General features: G+C 51.6%; 7 protein-coding genes across 7 annotated transcripts; 3 read left to right on the top strand and 4 right to left on the bottom strand.

Moving 5' to 3' along the window:
* Positions 1–186: 186 nt before the first annotated feature.
* Positions 187–2,933, top strand: HETIRDRAFT_164096 (cyclic AMP phosphodiesterase-like protein; the record flags this gene model as incomplete). Its single annotated transcript, XM_009551832.1, has 7 exons — positions 187–512; positions 581–646; positions 698–870; positions 933–1,228; positions 1,289–1,687; positions 1,771–1,972; positions 2,089–2,933. The coding sequence occupies 7 exons, from the start codon at positions 187–189 to the stop codon at positions 2,931–2,933; spliced, it is 2,307 nt and encodes a 768-aa protein (XP_009550127.1).
* Positions 2,934–5,225: 2,292 nt separating this feature from the next.
* HETIRDRAFT_164095 (uncharacterized protein) lies at positions 5,226–5,607 on the bottom strand (the record flags this gene model as incomplete). Its single annotated transcript, XM_009551831.1, has 3 exons — positions 5,226–5,296; positions 5,346–5,490; positions 5,545–5,607. 3 exons carry the CDS (start codon positions 5,605–5,607, stop codon positions 5,226–5,228), a joined length of 279 nt encoding a protein of 92 aa, XP_009550126.1.
* Positions 5,608–7,686: 2,079 nt separating this feature from the next.
* HETIRDRAFT_429213 (uncharacterized protein) lies at positions 7,687–11,928 on the top strand (the record flags this gene model as incomplete). The annotated part of the gene is made up of 32 exons (XM_009551830.1): positions 7,687–7,864; positions 7,924–8,755; positions 8,800–9,154; positions 9,187–9,196; positions 9,288–9,325; positions 9,478–9,504; positions 9,566–9,598; positions 9,648–9,668; positions 9,720–9,743; positions 9,856–9,901; positions 9,947–9,960; positions 10,014–10,068; positions 10,182–10,214; positions 10,272–10,285; positions 10,330–10,368; positions 10,402–10,424; positions 10,484–10,516; positions 10,574–10,587; positions 10,638–10,686; positions 10,744–10,757; positions 10,801–10,839; positions 10,956–10,975; positions 11,030–11,045; positions 11,104–11,146; positions 11,188–11,219; positions 11,260–11,298; positions 11,414–11,446; positions 11,504–11,517; positions 11,562–11,600; positions 11,640–11,680; positions 11,717–11,803; positions 11,862–11,928. 32 exons carry the CDS (start codon positions 7,687–7,689, stop codon positions 11,926–11,928), a joined length of 2,322 nt encoding a protein of 773 aa, XP_009550125.1.
* Positions 11,929–13,856: 1,928 nt separating this feature from the next.
* On the bottom strand, positions 13,857–14,574 carry HETIRDRAFT_326267 (uncharacterized protein; the record flags this gene model as incomplete). Its single annotated transcript, XM_009551829.1, has 2 exons — positions 13,857–13,976; positions 14,047–14,574. The coding sequence occupies 2 exons, from the start codon at positions 14,572–14,574 to the stop codon at positions 13,857–13,859; spliced, it is 648 nt and encodes a 215-aa protein (XP_009550124.1).
* Positions 14,575–15,750: 1,176 nt separating this feature from the next.
* On the bottom strand, positions 15,751–17,907 carry HETIRDRAFT_446105 (uncharacterized protein). Its single transcript, XM_009551828.1, has 5 exons — positions 17,683–17,907; positions 17,088–17,561; positions 16,898–16,948; positions 16,220–16,798; positions 15,751–16,142 (listed from the first exon to the last, which is right to left on the bottom strand). Exons 2-5 carry the CDS (start codon positions 17,097–17,099, stop codon positions 16,023–16,025), a joined length of 762 nt encoding a protein of 253 aa, XP_009550123.1. The 5' UTR covers positions 17,100–17,561; positions 17,683–17,907; the 3' UTR covers positions 15,751–16,022.
* Positions 16,945–17,907, bottom strand: HETIRDRAFT_411284 (uncharacterized protein). The gene is made up of 3 exons (XM_009551827.1): positions 17,683–17,907; positions 17,088–17,561; positions 16,945–17,031 (listed from the first exon to the last, which is right to left on the bottom strand). The coding sequence occupies exon 2, from the start codon at positions 17,506–17,508 to the stop codon at positions 17,254–17,256; it is 255 nt and encodes an 84-aa protein (XP_009550122.1). The 5' UTR covers positions 17,509–17,561; positions 17,683–17,907; the 3' UTR covers positions 16,945–17,031; positions 17,088–17,253.
* Positions 17,908–20,543: 2,636 nt separating this feature from the next.
* On the top strand, positions 20,544–21,152 carry HETIRDRAFT_107729 (uncharacterized protein; the record flags this gene model as incomplete). Its single annotated transcript, XM_009551826.1, has 2 exons — positions 20,544–20,943; positions 21,004–21,152. 2 exons carry the CDS (start codon positions 20,544–20,546, stop codon positions 21,150–21,152), a joined length of 549 nt encoding a protein of 182 aa, XP_009550121.1.
* Between the last annotated feature and the right edge of the window lie 54 nt (positions 21,153–21,206).

Genomic DNA, 21,206 nt, shown 5'->3' with positions numbered 1-21,206 from the left:
AGGGTGGCAGGAAGAGTTGTGCACCGGTGAGTGTGCCGAGATGGTCGCGCTGTGAATGCTGCGACACGGTTGAGTTTGTCGGTGCACGGACGGGCTGGGGAGAGGGATGAAGGCGAGTGCCAACGGAGGAACAAGAGCGAGCAGGTGCGGACCGGCGGCCGGGGAAGGCACAGGCCGGATCGGAGCATGTGGCGGCCACGAGACGGACGGAGCGACCGATCCAGCCACGCCAACTCCCAGCCTTCTCAAGCTCCCTCCGTCGCTCCCACTCCTCAGCCCCTCCCTCCTCCTCCTCCCCTCCTCTTCCCCTCCCTCCGTTTCCGCTCTATTTCTCTTTATTTCCCTCTCCCAATGCCCAGCGTCGCAGACGAATCAACCGCGGGCACCGGCGCCGCGGCACGCAGGCGCAGCGTCGATGTCGGTGGGCTCGCCCTCGCGCTCGGAGACAACCTTGGTTCAGGTCAGGGCTGGGGCGGCTGGGACGAAAGCGAAAGAGATAGAGACCTCACATGGTGCGTGCACACTGCCCCTGCCGCCCCCCAGCTCCCAATTATCGACATCTATCTCACCCGCGACCCAGCTACGCCGAGCTTCTCAGCGACATGTACACCCACACACACATCGCCGTCACAAATCACGATCAACCGTCAGCACGCTCTCCTCTCTCGTCTGCTCATTCTATCTGACCCCCGCCCAGCTCCCCGCTCGACATCCCTCCAAAAACTCGCAAGCGTCTGATCAAGTCTCTCGATACTTGGAATTTCGAGCCCCACAAGCTTCCAGACGAGGAGGTCCTCTTCTGCTCCGTCATCCTCTTCCAAACCCTATTTCGACTCGAAGGCATGCAGCAGGATGTCGGCGTGTCTATCGGTGAGCTTATCCATCTTGGCTTTTGTCCTCTATCTCCGGCCTGATCCCCATTCGTCCTCAAGACCAGATATCCGCCCTCCTCAGCAACCTCCGCAAAGTCTACCGCCAACAAAACTCATATCACAATTTCGCACATGCCCTCGACGTTCTCCAGGCGACCCACTCCTTCCTGCACTCCGCGGGGCGTGTCCCGCCCGTATCGATACTGCTTAGAAGAAATCGTCGGACATGGAAGCCAGACAGGGGTCGCTTAGAAAAATCTTTGGTCTCGTGTCTCAGGAACCAAGACCTTCTGTGTCTGTACATAGCATCTATCGGCCACGACGTAGGCCATCCAGGATTTACGAACGGCTTCATGGTGACCAATCACTTGTCCTCTATCCTTCTAGCGCCCTCTTACTCTTTTCCTGTCCTACAGAAAAATGCCAAGGCCCCGCTCTCTTCGCTCTATGATGACAAGTCGCCCCTCGAGCAAATGCACTTCACGCTCCTTCTCCACCTCATGCGTCACCAGGGCCTTGACGCGCTTCTCGACAACCCGCGTTCAGGCGCCCAGTTCCGCAAGCTGTTGCTCGAAATCGTGCTCGCGACGGACATGCGTGTGCACCTCGAGTTCATGATCCGGTTTAAGCGCCTCGTGGACGGCGAGGTCGTCGACGAGTGGAAGAAGAAGCTCCTCGTGTGCCAAGCGCTGATCAAGTGCGCCGACATCAGCAACCCTGTGAGCGTTCCCCTGATCGCCCTCGCTCCCTCGCCCGCGTGCAGGCTTGCTTGCCTACGCGCGCGCGTCGCTGCGTCGCGGTTCCTATCGTTCCCTGTCTTCTTAAGCGCTTTCTCATGTGATTCTTTTTCTTTTGGATTTGACTTTGGCGTTGGTTTGGCGCGACGCGATGGATTTAGTGTCGTCCGCTCCGCGTCTCGCAGCACTGGGCGTCCGCGCTCATGGAAGAGTGGTCATGCCAGGCGGTGCTGGAGCAACACCTCCAGCTTCCACCGTCTGTCAGCGCGTCCGACAACCCACTCGCAGAGGCCAAGTCGCAGGTGTTCTTCATCGAGACCTTTGCAAAGCCGCTGTTTCTCCTGACGTCTTCTGGAATTCCTGGTATGTCTACTTCCTGTCTTTTCCGTTAAGACAGAAATCAAGGAATTTTTATCTTTTTTTGAATTTCAAACTAATCACGCAAATCTCCCCGTCTCATCTTGAAAATCTGTCTCCAGAATCGCGCAAATACGCGGTCCAGTGCGAGAGCAACCTCAAGCTTTGGAAACATCGCTGCCGCACGCTCGATGGCGACGACGACAAGCCGTACGAGCGGGCGCCCGAGCCTACGCAGCTTCCTGAGGACTTCCTCGACGCATTCCCCATGACGCTCCCAGCGTCACTGCTCCGCGCGGAGCAGGACGAGCACGAGCACGCGCCGCTCGACTGGCCTGCGCCCTCAACGCGCGCGTCGTCCGATGTGTCTACCTCGTCCCGCGCGCCGTCGCCCGCGCCGTCGGCGACCTCCACGTCCGCGCTCCCGCTGTCGTTTACATCCTCCTTTTCTGCACCCGCGCACCTGCACTCGCATCCGCAATCTCCCCTCCATCCGCATCAGGACCACGAACACGACCACGAACACGACCACTACGCATCTGCATCCCTATCTACCTCGGCCTTGTTCAAGCCGCTCTCTGCGACGGCGAGTCCGCCGACCTCGCCCAGCGATGCCCGCTCTGAGATCTCCGATATCCCGCCGCGCGCGCTCGGCGGCGGCAGTGGCACCAGCGTCATCCTTCCCCCGCGGAGCCTGAGCTCGGGCTCGAGCCCTAGCCCCAGTGCCGTCACCCTCTCGGCCTTTGGGTCCGCGTCCGCGTCGGCAACGGCGTTGGGATCTGGCGGCGCAGGTACGGCGGCGATCCGCGCAGCGTACAAGGCGAGCGTGCGTAAAAAGACGAGCTTCCATCGGAACTCGTGGAACCCAGTGCCTAGCGCGGCCGCGTTGTTCCCGCCGCCGTTGCCGGTCGCGATAGCGGTCGGGGCGGGGTCGGGGAGCAGGGCGGAGGCGGAGGCGAGGTCGTAGGGCTTGTGTTGTGTGTGTGCGTTATAGTATGGTGTGGTGGGACTTTGGGCTTTTTTTCGGTTTTTTCCCTTATCTGGTTGGGCTTTGGGCCTCGCACGTCTTCACGGAACATCATCGTGTCGACAACGACGACGACTGCACGTTTTCACCTCCTATTCATGTCATGGTATATATATATATCCTCGTCCCCTCTCCCCTCATCCTATTCTCCCATCTCCATGTCTCCATACCACCGCATCTCGCCTTCGTCTTCTCTTGCCATTCTTGTGCCATCGAGCCCTCTCGTGGCGTGTTGTTTTACTTGCCGGCCCCGTGTCTTTTTTTTCGCGTTTCTGTCTGTCGATCCGCGTGTCTGCGTATCACTCCGCTCAGCGGGGGGGAAGGGGCTTCTTTTTTCTTTTTTTCTGTTTTTTTTTTAACTGTCTGTTTCATATACATACATGGCGACGACTGTACGACCGCCCACCTACCTACCTATCTATCTGTGTTTGTGTGTCTGTGCATCTGCGTCTGTGCGTCTGTCTCTGTGTGTCTGTCGTACACGACCTCGTTTCCTATATGCTGCAAGTTCGATTGCGCAGCGCTCACTGCATGCGTGCTCGTAGGCGGCATCGTAAGAGCGCACATTGTGATTTCTCGGTGTCCCTCCGCCTCTGGCGTCTCTTTCCGATGTGAGGTCGTGTTGTCGAGGCCTGCGTGAATGTATGGGTCTATTGAAGTACACGCGTTCATCTTGTTCGTCAGCAAGGCAAAGGTCGTCAGCAAGAAAAATGGACAAGTCATCCGGCGTTGCAGCCTTGCCGGTCGCGGGTACTGGAAAGGGGAAGGGCAGAGAGATGCCGTAGCCCATTCATCAAACACTGGAGGCTCGTTGCAGTATTAAGTGCCGATTGAGTCCATGCACCGAGAAGATCGGTTGCACAGCGACAGACAAAGGTAGGTATAGCCAAAGTTAAATTTGAGGGACAGGGGAGGGCTGAGAAGACCGCGTGCGTCGTGTTTATCGTTGAGATGGACACAAGCCGCGGGAAGATCGTGCCCCTTTAATTCGGTCCAAGACAGGTAGCTTGCAGATCCCGATTTCGCATCACTGTCTGCAGATAGGCTCAGCATACTGCTAGTAGTCAAGGCGCACGGAGATATCCATCGCCCGCGTTATCCCCCGGCTGGGAACAGAAATCGGGGCGTTCAGCATAGTGACTGCCGAATTGATTGCTCCTTTAGCTCCGCCAGATGAGCATTTGCCTGTGTTAAGATGTTGCCGAGGTGGAAAGCCCGTACCGCCAGACATGACACAGCACAGATGAGGCCTTGGGGCCCCGTCTCCGTTAATGCGAGGTTTGTTAGAGGTTTTCGATTTGTCTGTTTGTAATGGCGTGCTGCGGCGAGAGTGTCAGGTACGGGTACGTGCTGCGTACGGCGTTGAATGGGGTGGGTGGGTAAGATGGATATGACTCGCTGAAAATTGGGGGTGACAGGCAGATGCATGGAAGACGCGGATGTGTAGCAAGGTTAGCGCCATCGAGGTAATGTGATGGACTGGATGAATGAACAACACGACATTTGGGAGGAGGAATAGGACGAAGGTTTAGTGACCCTCGGGGGCGTCGGGTTACAGCGCTTCGAGCGGGACACAGATTCGCCCCGCAGAACGTCAGGAGACACACCTCGATGGGGGCAAGTGCGCCGCCAAGGTCTCGTCTTCTTCGAGAGAGCGACCCGACCGGTAGAGGTGACATACGAGGTCGGGCGCGAGCTGTGGCGCCTGATATAGCCGCTCACTCGGGACGAGGAAGGTTCTGTAGTACGACGCGTCGTGCAAGGTGTGCTGCTGACGGAGCTCTGGCAGTATTCCGCGCTGGCAGGAGCATGACGAGCGCAACTTGTCAGGAAAGGAGGGAGTGCTCCACGTGTGGCTGTGAGGAGTCGCAAGGCGTCTGAGAAACCGGATGCTGGTGAGCGCATCAGCGAGCATGAGCCTGCATAGAGTCTACAGTCAGCGTGTCGCAACGGAGCGCCCCTTCTGCTCATAGTTACTTTCGGCGACGAGCTGTGCGAGGAAGACATCAGCGCTCATTGTCTGTTCGCACAGGTCGAGTTACTTATCTCTGATGGCACCTTAGTTGAACGGTTCATCAGCTCCAATTGAGCCGGTGCAATACTAAACAATCAATAGACATGCTCCGGAGACGGACGCAAATGCGATGCTTTCTTGTAGCGCCAGTCCACAATTCCGAAATTGAACTGGGTGCTGATGGGCGTTGAACCCTGATCAACGAGAGATGACACTTGTTATATCGGTCGAATCGTTTGCATTGGTTCGTCAGGGTAGCATCCTCGGCAACAAACAGTCGAACGCTGAGCTGGGATGGATTAGAAAAGCTGTGGAGTAGGTCATTACTATTGACTTACGAGACGCGTGATTGTAGAGCTGGGTGATCATTCGTAAATGAGTATCTTCGTTAGTTAATAATGGAGCGGCTGTCAACTGCGTGGCTGTGAATTCGGTGACATGAAGAGCAATTATGATGACTCTGAAGCTCAACAAATGAAAGATCTGGAAAGTTGATGACGCATTAGGAAAAGCAGAATCGGTGGACCGAAAACTCACTCGATGAAGATAGCGAACTTTGTACATGGGGTCTGGCAGCGACACTCTTCCCAATCTCAACATGCGCCTGTTTACGGCGCTGATTCGGCCATATTTGAGATAGACATGTTAAGTCACATCTCTGCTCAGCGACACACTGGCGAAGTGACGACATCCTGAAGTTTGAATTGGGAGAATTTCGCTGTGATCACAAATACGCTCGCCTGTGTCGGCGTAGATATAGATGATGAAAGCAATGCCTCGTTCATCGTGGAGAAAAAATACATTGAACACGATGCCTCATTTTTGGCTCGGAAGCTAATGAGCCGTTCCTTGGACCCTTGTCTCTTGGTAGCATTTTAGATGCCCGCGCCGGATTCTCTTCCATGTTTGATTATATCTCTGGAGATGTTGGAGACGTTGTTTCGAGGCAATATTCGCAAGAGGTGGCTTGGATAGTAGCAACGCTCTGCCCCTTCAATGACCGACGTGAATATGTGAGTGCCAGAAAAGTCCCGCGTTGCGCCTTGCGGAGAATATAATTGAGTCCCCGACGCCCAATCTGTAGCAATTCTTTGCCAAAACCTACTCTTCTGGTCGATCTTTGGCTCTATTTGGGAGCTATGATCACACATGGAGACCAATACAGCCAAATCGGGAACCCTCGATTTTGAGTTACCCCACCATGCAGTCCGAGAGCTTTGTCGCTACAGAGATCAAACGCTCTGATGGCTCCCACCCTCTGACATCTTCTGAAACCAGCTCATCAACGTATAACAAAGATCGCCTATCACCGTGACTTGCTCGATTGTAATTCCTACCCCTGCTCTCGCCAAAGAGCCATATATGTCGCGCGACGCGCCCGCAGTGAAAGGACTCATGTTTCCTCTGTAAAGCAATTTGATGTTGTGGATGTTGATCCACCTTTGGAGGTGAGCATATCTTTTCTCGGTACAGGAAGGCGGCTTACCCCGAATCTCAGTCCACTTCTTGCGCTCATACAATGAAATGAGCAGGCTTTCGATGAGCGTTGTAGGCTCAATGAAGAACTCTGAGATGATATTGACGACGAGAGAGGTCGAGGAAAGTCACGCACTGATCGTAAAACTTGATAAGTCTCATCTAGTCCACTCAGATGCTAGAAGGCAAAGTATATTCACAGCAGCTCACCAGGACATCTATACAGATGGCGAGATATGAGGTGCGTCAGACTTTGAGCCTCAGACTCTTGCCGGTATGAATCACTCTCCCTACAGAATTCTCTATCTCCTAGGTCTCAATCATACCGTTTGGAATTGTGATGTTTTATGCTTGAATTTGAGTGTCTAATCATACGATGAGATTTGAAATCAATGCACATCGAATGCATCTTGCCCTTCCGCCGATTTTCGAAAATTATGGAACCTCGTTCTCATCATAACAGCTCAATCGAATCTTTGGTACGATTCATTCATGATTTTGTATCAGACTCCGACATCAAAATAGACCCAACTGTCTTATTGCTTCGCATATGCAAGCTGAGACTCGTCAGTGAATGCTCGGTAAGGACTGTCTTTTTCGCTGCACCGGATACGAAGGTGACACAGATAAAGGTTTATGCCTCCGGTTCGTGCGATGCAATCGCAACCAAGTGTATACCTTTCTATGCTTGTCTTGACTATCTATAGAAAACGATGATCACATCCTCGAGATTCGTGTTGACACATAGGAAAACCTTCCAGTCCAGACTGACAATCCCCAGTCGGCCTGCGAAACTCTGACCTGGTGAGCTTCCCTCTGAACCAACAGACCGTGATGGTTCTGACCGATCAAGATCGAATGATAACTTTCAATTCGATGTTCGCTTCCTATCTGGTTATGATCGTGCCCGTCCATCTTTTGTAGGACTGTCCGCCCACATCGTCATGGACTGGTTTTCGACAAGCTTACCCAAATTCGAAGCTATTCCGGTATGGCCTGTAACTCGTCATCCATTCCATAAGCTAGGTCAAGATTTGTATCGTGAAGATAAAGCATCGTCGGTTTCCGATAGCGCAGTTTCTCCATCTTGCTCTTATCCACTGGGTACCTGCGAGATACTTGAGCTTTACCGCTTCACCATTCTCATACTATATCAGCGCTTTCATCTATCATCAGTTCCAATCACCATTCATCTCATCCACAATGCCTTCTACTACATCCCCCGCTGCGCCCCGCGTCTCTTCCATGCTCCGTATGCTTCGCCTCTCCAACCGTGGTCCTTCCGCGAGTTCCAGACAGCCTTCCACGTCTCCGATCCCTCTTCGTAGCCCTTTCGCGGCCATGAAGGATCGCGTCAAGTCCATGAGCAGCCGCTGTCTCGGTACGCAACGCAGATGTTCTCATCACGTTGATCTTGAAACTCATATGAGTGTGATATAGCGAAACTTCGTCCTTCCAAGAAGACGTTGAGACAAGCTGACGCTCCTAGATCCCTCCAGCCTGCATCGCTCAACGTTTCCGGAATGTTGATGGTAGCGTTCGTCGCCAACGAGGACCCCATTTCCTCCAGTCCCGCCAGGATCCGCACGCACATCAGCTCCATTCAAGAGATCGTGCCAAGAGTCATAGACGTCAGCGTCCCCGAGGTCAACACCCACCCCACCAACGTCTATTCCATAGTGCAGGAGACGGGGCCGGACGATGCCAAGAACACGACTATCACTTTCGACGACTTCGTTCCCCTCTTGCAACGCTTCGACGAAGAGATGCAGCATGTCAACGCTCTCATCTCCACCGCCGAGGAGACGCTCCACCTCGAGGACAACGCCTGTGCAGCTGTCTTGACTCCCCTCGCCGCATACGAGAGCGATTGTGAAAGCAACTTCATCGGAAGCGAGCGGTTGTCATCCCCATCTCTGCCGGACGAATCAATCTACGCAGATGACGGCATGATCGACATAGTCATGGCCGCAGCATTCAAGGAGTTAGAAGAAGAGGCAGAGGCCACGGTGGAGGATTCGAGCAAGGCTTGCTCGCAGGAGGAGGCGGTCAGCATGTGGATAGAGGATGACATGAAGGAGGTCGACATGGTCGACGTATCCCTGGACCCAACTCCGGAAGTTGCCCCAGATATCGAGCTGGTCGAGATAGCACCTATATCGGTGTGGTCCCCATGCCCGTCTCCAAACGCTCAGAAGGCAGAGGAGGTCAATCTGGCGGACTTCTGGATCGATATGGACCTGGCGATCGCAGAGGTTGAGGCAATGGGGCTGTGGGATGAGATTTTTATCAAGGCGAAGGAATTTGCCTGCTGAGCGGTGGAGAGAGTTCGGCGGCTGCGTGTGGTTGCGGAGTTGCAGTCGTAGTCCGGAGGTCTGGCAGAGGTGTCTCAGACAGCGGTTTCAATGTGGTCTGGCAGGCGGAACCCGATTCGCGACCGGGTTTTGCTCGCTGGACTGCGGCGATTCTTCTGTTTCGGAACGACACAAAAGGTTTGAGGTTCCATTTCTTGATCGTCTTTTTCTATCTGTTATCTATGAGCGGAGGGCCACGATTGTCGATGCTTGATGCAGTGTCCTCCTGGCCAGGGGATGTTGCGGATGGTAGAGGCAGGAGTGGTTGGCATGGGGGCGGGCTTTTTTTCCTTTCTTTATTCCAGCATATAGAACACGTACTGCTGATCTACTTGAGTCTTCCTTACAGGTCCCCGCTGGTAAGTATATCCACGGTGAAGCCCTGTCGTCGTCACTCCTCGGAGTGGTCCCGGTCGGTGCGGAGTGGTCATTTTCTTTTATATTTTTCAGGAACAGCATGTCATGAAACGCAACATCAAGCGTTCACGGTACGAGGCTCTTCTTAGTCCATGCTATACATGCGATTGACATCAATGTTCATCCACAAAGACTCGGTCTGTGATTGCTCAGTCTCCGATGATGGATAAAGGTGAGTACCATTTCTACAACGTCTGTTGTATGTTATTATCATATTTGACAGATGACCATCGCATCCTGTACACGAAAAGTATAAGTTCTGTTTCGTTCTCCCACTCCATATCCTGCCGTACTAATGTATATTGTTCTAGCTGCTGCAAGTCGAAGGGTTGAGAAGTTTAGAAGTGAGTGTTTTATATCTATCACATTCGCCGTATCCTGACAATTAGACAGGTGTTGATGTTCGACATGAAAGTAGGTCCATTGTTTTTTCTCGTCCTTCAGAATACACAGCAAGATTTACAGGCTTGCCGACTAGAGAGTAAAGCGGTACGTGTCGACCCTTCATTCATCCATATCCCACAGACAGTTCGGCCGGGAGCTGTCTGTGTTTCCGATTGTTCTGCCGACATAGTTCATAAGCTGATATGCACCGTCTTAGGTCTGTTGTAAGGCGTTTTTGCTGAATAAGATAAGTGTCATCGTTCGTTCGTATTTGTAATCTATAGACTGACTATAATACACTGTGACAGGAATGTGCGTGAAGGTAGGTGTATTTAGCTTTTGTTCGCTTCTGCTTACTTTTCCTTGAGAGAACAGGTGAACACACTCTGCAAGATCATCAAGTCCCGCCTCAATCACGAGAAGTATGACGGTGAGTGTGGTGTTCCATTTATATCTCTCTTAGCACAGATGACTCCCGGCCGGGCCATCTGTGCTTTCCCGCGACTCTCTGCATAAATTCTTTTCTGACGTGCATTGTCCTAGGTCGTCCTGGCACCTGGTCGGTGAAGAAGATAAGTAATTTCTTATGTTCGTTTCTGTGATTGATATGCTGACGGTATTTCGCTGTGACAGGTGTGTGCATGAAGGTGGGTGAATTTACCAGTTGTTCGCGTTTACTAACCTTCTCTAGACTCCACTTAGCAAGATCGTCACGAGAAGGATCATGGCGGTGAGTGCACTATCAATCATATACCTTTCATAGCACAAGCAACTTCCGGCCAAGTTGTCTGTGCTTTTAATCGATTTGTCTGCTTAAGATCTTTGCTGATGTATATTTGTCCTAGATTGTCCTACCGCCTGGTCCGCGAAGAAGATGAGTACTTTCTTATGTTCTTTTTTGTGATTGATATGCTGATAGTATGCGCCTGTGATAGGTGTGTGCATGAAGGTAGGTGAATTTATCAGTATCAGTTGTTCGCGTTTACTAACCTTCTCTAGACTCTACTTCGCAAGATCGTTGTAGGGAGGAGTATGGCGAAGAAGATAAGTCCTGTTTATGGTTTATTTCTGTGATTGATATGCTGAAGATATTTTACTGTTACAGATGTGTGCACGAAGGTGGGTGAATTTATCAGTTGTTTACGTCTGCTCACCTTTTTAGGATTCACCTCTCAAGGTTGTCACGAGAAGGGTCATGACGGTGAGTGCACTATCTATCATATACCTCTCATAGCCCAGACAACTTCCGGCCGGGTTGTCTGTGCTTTCATTTGATCCCTTCAACTAAAACTCCTCGCTAATGTATATTTGTCCTAGACTGTCCCGGCCCCTTCCAGGTGAAGAAGATAAGTAATGTCTTGTGTTCGTTTCCGTGATTGGTGTGCTGATAGTCTTCCACTGTGACAGGTGTGTGCATGAAGGTAGGTGAATTCATCTGTTCTTTGCTTCCACTAACCTTCTCTAGATTCACTTCGCGAGATCGTCATGGGAAGTATGGCGGTGAAGAAGTTAGTTTTTGTGTTCATTCTTGTGATTGACATGCTGATAGTATTTCACTGACAGATAAGTGCATGAAGGTAGGTGAATTTGTCTGTTGTTTGCTTTGACTAACCTGTTTTAGACTCTACTTCGCAAGATCGTCACGAGAAGGAGTATGACGGTAAGTAAATTAGTTACTTTATCGCTCTTATAACACAGACAACTTTCGGCCGGGTTGTCTGTGCTTTCAATCGATTTATCTGCTTAGATTATTTGCTCATATAAATTTGTCCTAGGTCGTCCTGCCGCCTGGTTGGTGAAGAAGATAAGTACTTTCTCATGTTCTTTTCTGTAAATGATATGCTGATAGTATTTCACTGTGGCAGATAAGTGCATGAAGGTAAGTGAATTTATCAGTTATCTGAGTTAACTAATCCTCTCTAGACTCCACTTCGCAAGATCATCACAAGAAGCAGTATGACGGTGAGTACATCAGTCACTTTATTACTCTTGTAAGCACAGGCAACTTCCGGCCGGGCTGTCTGTGCTTTTCATCGCTTTCTGTGCGTTGGTAGAATGCTGATAGTTATGTGTCCTAGGTCCTTCTGGCGCCTGGTGTGTGAAGAAGATAAGTACCGTTATATTCGTTGTGAGAACGGTAAACTGACTGTATTTTGTCGCGGCAGGTATGTATGAAGGTAGGTGCATTGTCTCATTACTTGCTTCCGCTGACTTTCTCTCTAGATACCAAGTCAGCAACTTCGTATTTTCGCAAGATCCTCAAGTCCCACGCTACTATGAGAATGTGTAAGGTGGTGAGTACGACACTTAACAAGTCGAATGATACAGGCAACTCGGCCGGGGGTTGTCTGTATTTTTGGCCACTTTCTCTGAGTAGCCAATGTTCTGACGCTCATTTGTCCTAGGTTTCTTCGTGGCGCTTGGCGAACAAAGATAAGTGATTCTGTCCGTTGATTTTTAACTTACTCGTGCTGATTCTAGTTCACTGACAGGGCTGTGTATGCAGGTGGGTACAATCACATAACATCCGACTATCTTGATGCTCTGTATAGACTGATTCAGTCACCACGGTTCTGCGAAGTCCTACAAGCCCTCCGCCTTTTTTGTCCGGAAAGTGCTATACTCTCTTTGAGCTAATTTCTTAACGTCAAGTTATCTCAAGAGTCGATAAGATCGCAAATAGTAGTAATCGGGCCGCGGCGGTGAGCACCATCCTGCTGCGACTATTCGTGGGATACAGTCAGCTTGGCCAGGAGTTGCCTGTACTCCCGATTGTCTCGCGATATCTTTTTTGTCCTAACGCTCTCTTTTCTAGTCTCCGTGTTGGTCAAGAAGCAAGCAAGTTAGCAAGATAATTTTCGCCCGTTGGGCTCTGTCGCGGGTCTCGCACGCTGGACCAGTAACGAAATGTGATGGTCAATGATGGTGGTGGTGTCGTCTGGCGCGCTGGCGCTACAGTCTGGTGCGTGCTACCCCTAACCTTAAGCTCCCTTCATCTCGGATCCCTTCGTCCCGTGGCCTTGCCTTCCTCCTCTGCCTACTTTCCCTTCTGCGCTCTCTTGTATCCTCCTGCGCGCGCACTCTCTCTCCTTGGTATGGATTTTTTACTACTCCAACGCTAACTTGATATGACAGATAGTTGATGAGCTAGAGCTCTCTTGGACCGTGATTCTCACTGCGAATGCATGGAAATGTGGAAAACGGTATGATCTAGTGTCGGTAATTTTTTGTATCAGTGTCTCTTTCTACGAGATCCGTCGTCATCGTGGCCCCCATAGGCGGCAACTACATGGCCGTGATCTTGCTCACCGACATCGGCCTCTTCGCGCGCTACGTTACGTCTTAGACAACCGCATGATTACACGGCCAGGAGCTCAAGGTCACAGGCGAGACGGTGGGGGAACATGTCCACCTTAACGAAGGTCTCCAGCCGAAAGGCGGTGTTCAAGCGGTCAAGCGTGAACGTACTTTTGTGTTGTTGAAAATGTGTTTCTGCAGCCTGCTGAACCGACGCGAATCGACAACACGAGATGGTGGTAGGACGATGTGGATGCTATGAATAGCGTGATACTCTCGGGCGTCAGTCGCTGCAGCGCTCATGGCTGCAATCTACATTGAATTTTGGATATTGAGTCCAATGCGCTCCGTCTGTGCACAAACATCTAAACTGCACCTCGACTAAGTGCCGCTCTCCATCAGGTGCGTTCTCACCTCTATGAGAATTACGCCCATACTCATATAGCAAATGACCCGCCCTCATTTCCCTTGTCCCTCTGCACCCTAGCGTCTCTATCCCTTCAACAACTGAGCAGGTGGTACCTTGCATGAGGCGAGACGACTGTCCGCACCGAGTCATACGAGTAGTCTACGCCGTACTCAATGCGATTCACCAGTCGTATGTGAATAAGCAAGGCCAGAATTTGTTGCGCACAAGTATGTCCCATCGAAATCGATCCACGTCCACATTCTCTCGAGCTACTCCGTCTCTTCCCAAATAAAAGAAACACGTTTACCCTCAGAGATCTTCGTAGATTTCGCCAGACCTGAGGATCAATTGTGACATTCATTCTCGAGTCGATAGATTGATCTATGATGCTACAAGGGGTTGAGTAGTCACAAGACACCAAGCCAACAGAATACAACAAAATACAATGGGACATTCATCAAACTACTCAACACAACCACCGCGCTCATCAGCAGTTTCAAACGCTCCAGGCTTTACCACGAGAAATAGTTGCCCTCAAATGTGTCCCACTTCTTGGATCTGAACCACTCCAACGCTTGAACAGCCTTGCATATCCGCTTGTGTCCATCCTTCCACGCTTTGATCTGACATGCCTGAGATACGGTCAGCCGCCGACTCTTAACTCACACGCAAGTGCAGCAAAGTTCGAGACGGAAAACTTACTGTGCCGCAATAAGACACTAACTTGCACTGGCTACATGCCTTAAGATTGCCACCCTTCCCGCATCCGCCGCACAGCCTGCCCTCCACTTCTTGGTCTGAGTCGCTCACACCATCCCAAATGAGCGCATTCGCCTTCGAGAGCTCCTCCATCGAGAAGGGAAGCACGCTCACGCTCTCGGCATCCTCGATGCGCAATCCGACATTCATGTCGAGGAAGCCATGTTGGGTCGCGTAAAGTACCGCGATCGTTGCGCCCTTGCGACAGCGCAAAGCAAAGCTCTCCCCGCGGTCGTCAGTATAAAACTGCACATGAATTTCTGCTCCGGCGGCGTCGCGCACTCTCAGCCCCAAGCGCAAGAATGGAATCACATCGACAATCTCCCCGAGGAAGCACCAGTGTCGGTGTAGCTCATAGATGCTCGTGAATGGCTTCAAGGAGTAGTATCGATCGTCGACGGCATTCTCATCGTGCAGCTCCTCGAATGGCGGAAAAGTGAGTGTGTTGCGAAGGTCCGCAGGATTATGCATGATTTCTGAACGTAGGTGGAGAGAATGTACTTGGAGAGATAATTTGTCAAGCGGTGCTGATGATGAAGTGAGGAGGGAGATGCAGATTCATGTTAGCACTTTATATTCAAACCCTTGTCAGAGTGACATCACAACCACGAGGCATTCTATCTAATCACCGCGCGCATCTACATCGAGGAGGTCGCATGGTGTAAAAATACTCGTATCCAGTTTAATGTAAGTTGAGATTGGAGGATGTCTGCGCATCAACTTCTAGAGATAATTCGGTTAGTCAAGTGTACGACACGTATCAATTGCAGCATGAGGAAGATAAACAGGTCACATTGATTTTGATAAGCATGTCCACCATCCCTCCTTTATTCCAAAAACCGCACAATCGCGCAAGACATTATCATGGGCACAACCTGGAAAAAGATCAGCGAAACCGTTCATGGCACACACATGAATCACTCATTGTCCACTGAGAGTATGCAAAAATAAGCATTATGACAGAGACTCCTGGTTGAAACAGATCGTGGACATCTGGGTCTTAAATTCTAGGTAACAACATCGTCAGCTCAAAGATTAGACCATATTTTGTTGGGTAAAGGTGGAGAGACGTCGGACAGGTAGTCCTTTCATGTAAATTCCATAAACAATTTAGCCAAGTCATGAAGATAAGTAGATCCATCCACGACAAGGATACGGCGTACAGGAGCGTACAGGACCAGCAAGATAAATGCATTGAGTCCGCAAGTCACTGCCTCGGATGCTTGTTTGAGTCTAGCGGACGACGGAAATGACTATATGCCAGCTCCAGCGAGGACAAGAAAAACCTTGCTGTCTGGCTGCGCGAAGGTGCACAACGAAGTAACGAACTTCTAGATCATGTTACTTGGCTGTGCCTGAGGACCTGAGGTCGAGAGACGTATACGAGGAGGTTGTCTGAGTCGAAGTGAAGGACCGTGTGATTCGCCAGTTGCGCCCCCCCATAGGCGACAACTAGTACATATGGCCACGATCTTGCTCACTGACATCGGCCCCTTCGCGTGCTACGTTACGTCTTCGACAATTGCTCGATTACGCGGCCAAGAGCCCAAGGTCGCAAGCGAGACGGTGGGGGAACATGTCCACCTTCACGACGGTTTCCAGCCGAAAGGCGGTGTTCAAGCGTTCAAGCGTGACAAACTTTTGTGTTGTTGAAAATATTGCTGCAGCCTACTGAACCGATGCCGAATCGACAATACGAGATGGTGGTAAGAAGATGTGGATGCCATGAATAGCGTGGGACTCTCGGGCGTCAACCGCTGCAGCGCTCATGCATGACTGCAATCTGCTACAAGGGGAATCGAGTAGTCACAAGACACCAAGCCAAGAAACAGGATCAAACAGAATTCGAACAAATTCAATGTGAACGTCTATCGAACTACCGTCACCAAGACCATCAGTAACCTCGACCGCTCCAGACTTTACCACGAGAAATAGTTGCCCTCATATGTTTCCCACTTCTTAGATCTGAACCACTCCAATGCTCGGGCGGCCTTGCATATCCGCTTGTGTCCATCCTTCCACGCTTTGGTCTGACATTCCTGAGACAATCTAGTCAGCCGCCGCCTGTCGACTCACACGCTGCGAGGTGCAGCAAAGATCAAGACGAGATACTTACTGTGCCGCAATAAAACACCAACTTGCACTGGCTACATGCCCTGAGATTGCCGCCCTTCCCGCATCCGCTGCACAGCTTGCCCTCCACCTTCTGCTCTGAACCGCTCACACTATCCCACATGAGCGCGTTCGCCTCCGAGAGCTCTTTCATCGAGAAAGGAAGGACGCTCGCGCTCTCGGCGTCCTCGATGCGCAGTCCGACAGACATATCCATGAAGTTATGTCGGTTCGCATACAGCAACGCGAGCGTCTTGCCCTTGCGACAGCGCAAAGCAAAGTTGCTCCCGTAGTCGTCCGTGTGGAAATGCGCGGGAACGCGTGCCCCGGCGGCGTCGCGCAAGTCCAGTCGTAAGCGCACAAAAAACATCTCATCGACGATCTCCCCAAGGAAACACCAGTGTCGTTTTGGCCTATAGATGCTAGTATATGGGTCCAAGGAATAGTATTCATCGTCAATGTCATCCTCATTGGGGAGGTCCTTAAACGGTGGAAAAGTGATTGTGTTGCGGAGGTCCGCAGGACGGAATTGCGTGACTTTTGTACGCGGAAAGTATGGACGTGAGATAATTGAAGAAAACATCTATGAAGAGCTGATGATGCTGAAGCGACGAGGGGGATACAGGTCCATGTCGGCACTTTATATTGTATACCATGTCCTGGTTATAGGAATACGACGGACCAAATATGACAACCACGAGGCAATCTGTTCGACTACGTTAAGGTTCAAAAACTGCGGGCATCTGCATCGAGGAGATTTCGTGTTGTGAAAGTGCTCGTATCCGGTATGGTGTAGGTTCATATTGGTGGATGAGACTGCGCAGCAGTCAGCTTCTGACGACAATCCTGCCAGTCGAGTGTGCGACACGCACCGATTGCAACATGGTGGATATAGATAGGTCACATTATCTTTGCTAAGTGTCCGCCATCCCTACTGTATTCCAGAAACCGCTCAGCCGTACGAAGCATTTATGGCACATTGATGAAGGCTTCTAATAGAGGGGGTTTTCCGTGTTATTTATCGCAATGAGAAAAGCACTAAAGGTGAGAGGTGAGAGCAACGTCTTCCCATAGTTCAGTGCAGCAAATCAGAAGAGGGTGTGTAGACTCGCTAACATATAGTGTTGCACGGATGACCTCAAGGCCCACGCTTTCATGCGGCCTTAGACTCAGTGGGAGCATACCATCGTCTGCAGACATGGACATTGGACCAGACTCATTCTGCATAGCACCCGTGGATATTGAATTCATCAAGAAGATTTTGGTGTTCAAATTAAGAAGGGCCACGGACATCTGGGTCTGAACTTTGAGGTAACAACGTCGTCAGCTCAGACGATAGACCGAATCTTGTTGGGAGGAGGACACACGTCAGGCAGGTAGTATTTATTGATGATGATAGCGTAGATTTCATGAGGAGTTTCAGCCAAGTCATGAAAGCGGATCTATCCATTCAAGAATACGACGTACAAGACCGCAGCGAGACAAGTGCATTGGGTCCACATATCACTGCTTCGGATGCCTGTCTGAGTCTAGCGGAGAACGGAAATGAGTGTACGAGTACGCCAGCTCCAAGCAAGTCTAGCGAGGACAAGAAGTTGTTGTCTGGCTTCGTGAAGTCGCACAATGAGCTTCTGGACCGTGATACATGGATGAGTTTGAGAGACGTATCACAAACGTATTCGAGGAGGATCGATGTTCGACTGGAAGCGCTGCAAAGGAGCGTGTGAATCTGTGTGAATACTATCTTCCATGTATAGTAGCTAGCCACGGAGGCTGCGGTACCTTGGAGTTGGCACACGCTCATACAATTTTCAAGCTTTCCGTACGGTACAGGGCATCTCACCGTCGTCGCCGAGGCTGGTTGAAGCTCGCGGGTAGCTAGAGGATCAGATTTTTTCGTGAGTCATCGAGTCATCCTCCATCCAGTCTTTTCTCAGCCTCTCCTACATTTGCGCTTGCACCTTGCTTCCCTATCACCCTCTGGTGTCTGCACACCCAAAGATGGGACACAGCAGGCCTAACAATGTCAGAGCAATAGTCAGACCGAGCACGCTCGCTTTTTGCTGTCCATCAGTATCTGCGGTTCCGGCTACGGCTTGCTTGTTTTTGGAGAAGATTTCGGCTTGTCATGCCACTCTGTACGAGTCCTCGCTGATCCACGCGCAGAACAAGTCTTGCATCGCGCGTCGCTGATCTCAATCACTGCAGAGAGCTGACGAGCGCCGATGCCTCTCGATGCCGCCGGGCTCGAGGCAGTCTTGAGGCCTCTCAAACAAACCGCCGGCTCGATATATAGTCGCAGTAATCGAATGCCCAGAATGACGACGATTGACCGAGTGTCAAGCCTACTTTGCAAGACCAGCGAGATTACTTGCCTCAGTGCTAGCAGATATAGTACGGCCGTGCGTTGACGCCCCCAAGCTCATCTAATCCAATGCAAATGAAAAGAAGCCGCAAGGTTTGCTGACAGCTGAGAGCTCGCGCGCGATCGCACTTGATCTCAGTCCTCCCAGATCCCCTCGCCAGCGCCCTGACGTCCACCGGCCCTTTCTTCCCCTGTGACGCAATGACAGTTTCGACCCTACACGATGGAGATATTCCGCGCCCCGCCTAGGGAGAGGTGGAAACGGCGCTTCCCCCGGAAAGGTACGTCTGGACTCTTCTGAGAAGCTGTGGTGGCTCCTTTATCTCCGAGCGGCAGCTGCTGTAAGCTACGCGCGGTCGAAGACACTCGAGATGGCGGGCGTAAAAGCGCCTCGGCGCGTCGTTCCCTGTCGTTCGCTTTTCTTGTTTCGTCCGGGCCTTCAACGTCATTTCAGCACACACGATGTCGTTCTCCTTCGCGTTTACTGCGGGAGTGTATAGCACATACATCTGCGCCGTCTGGACCCACCTCGACTAGTTACGAAGATCCGTGGCCAGAACTCGAGAACAAACTAGAACGAACTGCCCAGACGAGAATGGAACAAGAACCCATACATGATCCATACCCCTTAGATGCTCCGCAACTCGCGTAAACCAGCACAAACCAGACATGGATGTGGATTCTCTTCCGTATGCCTCTCCTCTGCCAACCCTTCAATTTACTACTTCCATTACCGAGTCACACACAGGCGACATGCTCGTCTCGTTGCTTGCGTTGACATCGTTACCACGTGCAGGCACTGCCCTTCCTCACCCCTTCAATATCGATACGGCGACGAGCTCTCGAAACGTAACCTATACTCTTCAACTTCGACACTCGACGCCCCGAGCACGAGCACTTCGGCAACGACGGTCCGACTCCCGCATCCCGTAGAGCCATCACACCAAAAATAAAATTGAAGACGTCCATCGGGAGACGATCTCTACGGGTCTGATCAGGTCTGATCGTTTCCGCATAATGCACAGACTTATCACATGCATGTCCTGGCCGACCTCTGCCGATCTCCGAAGTCTCGCATGCGGAGGAACCAGAGACAGAGACAGATGAGATGAAACAAAGACATGGACATACTAGACATGCTAGACATAGACATAGACATAGACATAGACATAGACATAGACAAAGACAAAGACAAAGACAAAGACAAAGGCATAGACTGGCATAGACTGGCATAGACTGGCATAGACAAAGACACAAAACATTACCAAATTTCCCCGCAATGCCCGATCCTGAACCATTTACGAGCTGCGGGGTAAGTATGGGGTGCGGGAGGGTGCGGGGATCTCGAACTGGCGATACAAATTGCAATGAACGGCGGGGATATCGGACCGACGTCCGATGCTGAACTCCCTTGAACTCCCTGCACCTGCCTGCACCTCGAATGCTTTTTCTTTCGCTGAGCGTGTTTCACTTGAGAGAATGGGAGAGAACGGGCACAGACGGGTGTCCGTTGATTGTACCGTATTGGTCCGATAGGCTCGGAACGGAGGAGGCGGGGACCGTTGCCGGTGCGCTAGGATTGAGGTGCATTTCTCGCCATTTCTCACCGCGTGGCCTACATACTTGCTTACATCTCTTACAAACGGGTGTAATGCCATGACCTCGATGCAGCTGGTAGCATTCCATTACCTACTTGAGCGAGCGGCAGGAAACCGAGCGACATAACACTGAACTGCTATGGTAAGCTTGCGACGCGAGAGACGCCAGGGTGGAGCATTGTGATGGGCTGCATTCACTGATATTGATGTTCTCGTACGCTCACGTACGTCCAGTACGTTATATGCGCGCAGTGGAGCAGGGAAAGTGGCCTGTTGATCAGAATGATGCCCGCACCCTTCGACCGATCATCTTATCACACGTATCGTCCAGATATGATCCAGCTCGAAATGAACGTCAACGGCTCATGACGGACGACGCCGCCTCGGTCCACTCTCGATCCACGATGGATGCGAGCCTATACGAGCCCAATTGTGACGAACCCGACGGGTTCAGTAGCGTTCACCAATCCCACGCACAACATCTCTGCGATCGGAGGAAGCTCCACCCCCACGCATCACGACATAATATCTTCTCCGTTTGGTTTCTAGAAATCCGCGTAAAGGACTGGCGAGCGCTCCCGCATCGCAGAGGGATATCCTCAGAGACATCAGGAAAAGAAGCGCACCCCAACGCCCATCCGAGACCGCAGCCACAGGATCCGTGCCCAGCGCCGCCTCTCCCTGATCCGTCCGCGATCGCGCCGCCCATGCCTCCACTCGCGCTGGAAAGAGAACAAGGTCGGGCGGCTCTTGCTTCGCGCTTGCGTGTGTGATCCTGCTTTGCGAGGTGCCCGACGCAGGGGTTCCGCCCAGTGGCCCGCCAAGGCGCGAAGGAGAAAGGAAGCTCCCTTGCTGTGGAGCGACCCATGATCGTGCCTTTGGCCCCGGAAACGCAGGCCCGGCGCGCGACGCGACGCGAGATCAAACGCGACCCCGCGTGCCCCGCAAGTGCCCCGCATCCCGCACCCCGCTAATTATGTTTTGCGGTGGGGTATCCATCTCACTCTCCCTTCGCCGCTCCCTTTTCT

The sequence above is a fragment of the Heterobasidion irregulare genome (genome assembly GCF_000320585.1).
Source record: "Heterobasidion irregulare TC 32-1 unplaced genomic scaffold scaffold_09, whole genome shotgun sequence".
Lineage (NCBI taxonomy): Eukaryota > Fungi > Basidiomycota > Agaricomycetes > Russulales > Bondarzewiaceae > Heterobasidion > Heterobasidion irregulare.
This window is presented reverse-complemented; position numbering and strand designations above follow the sequence as displayed.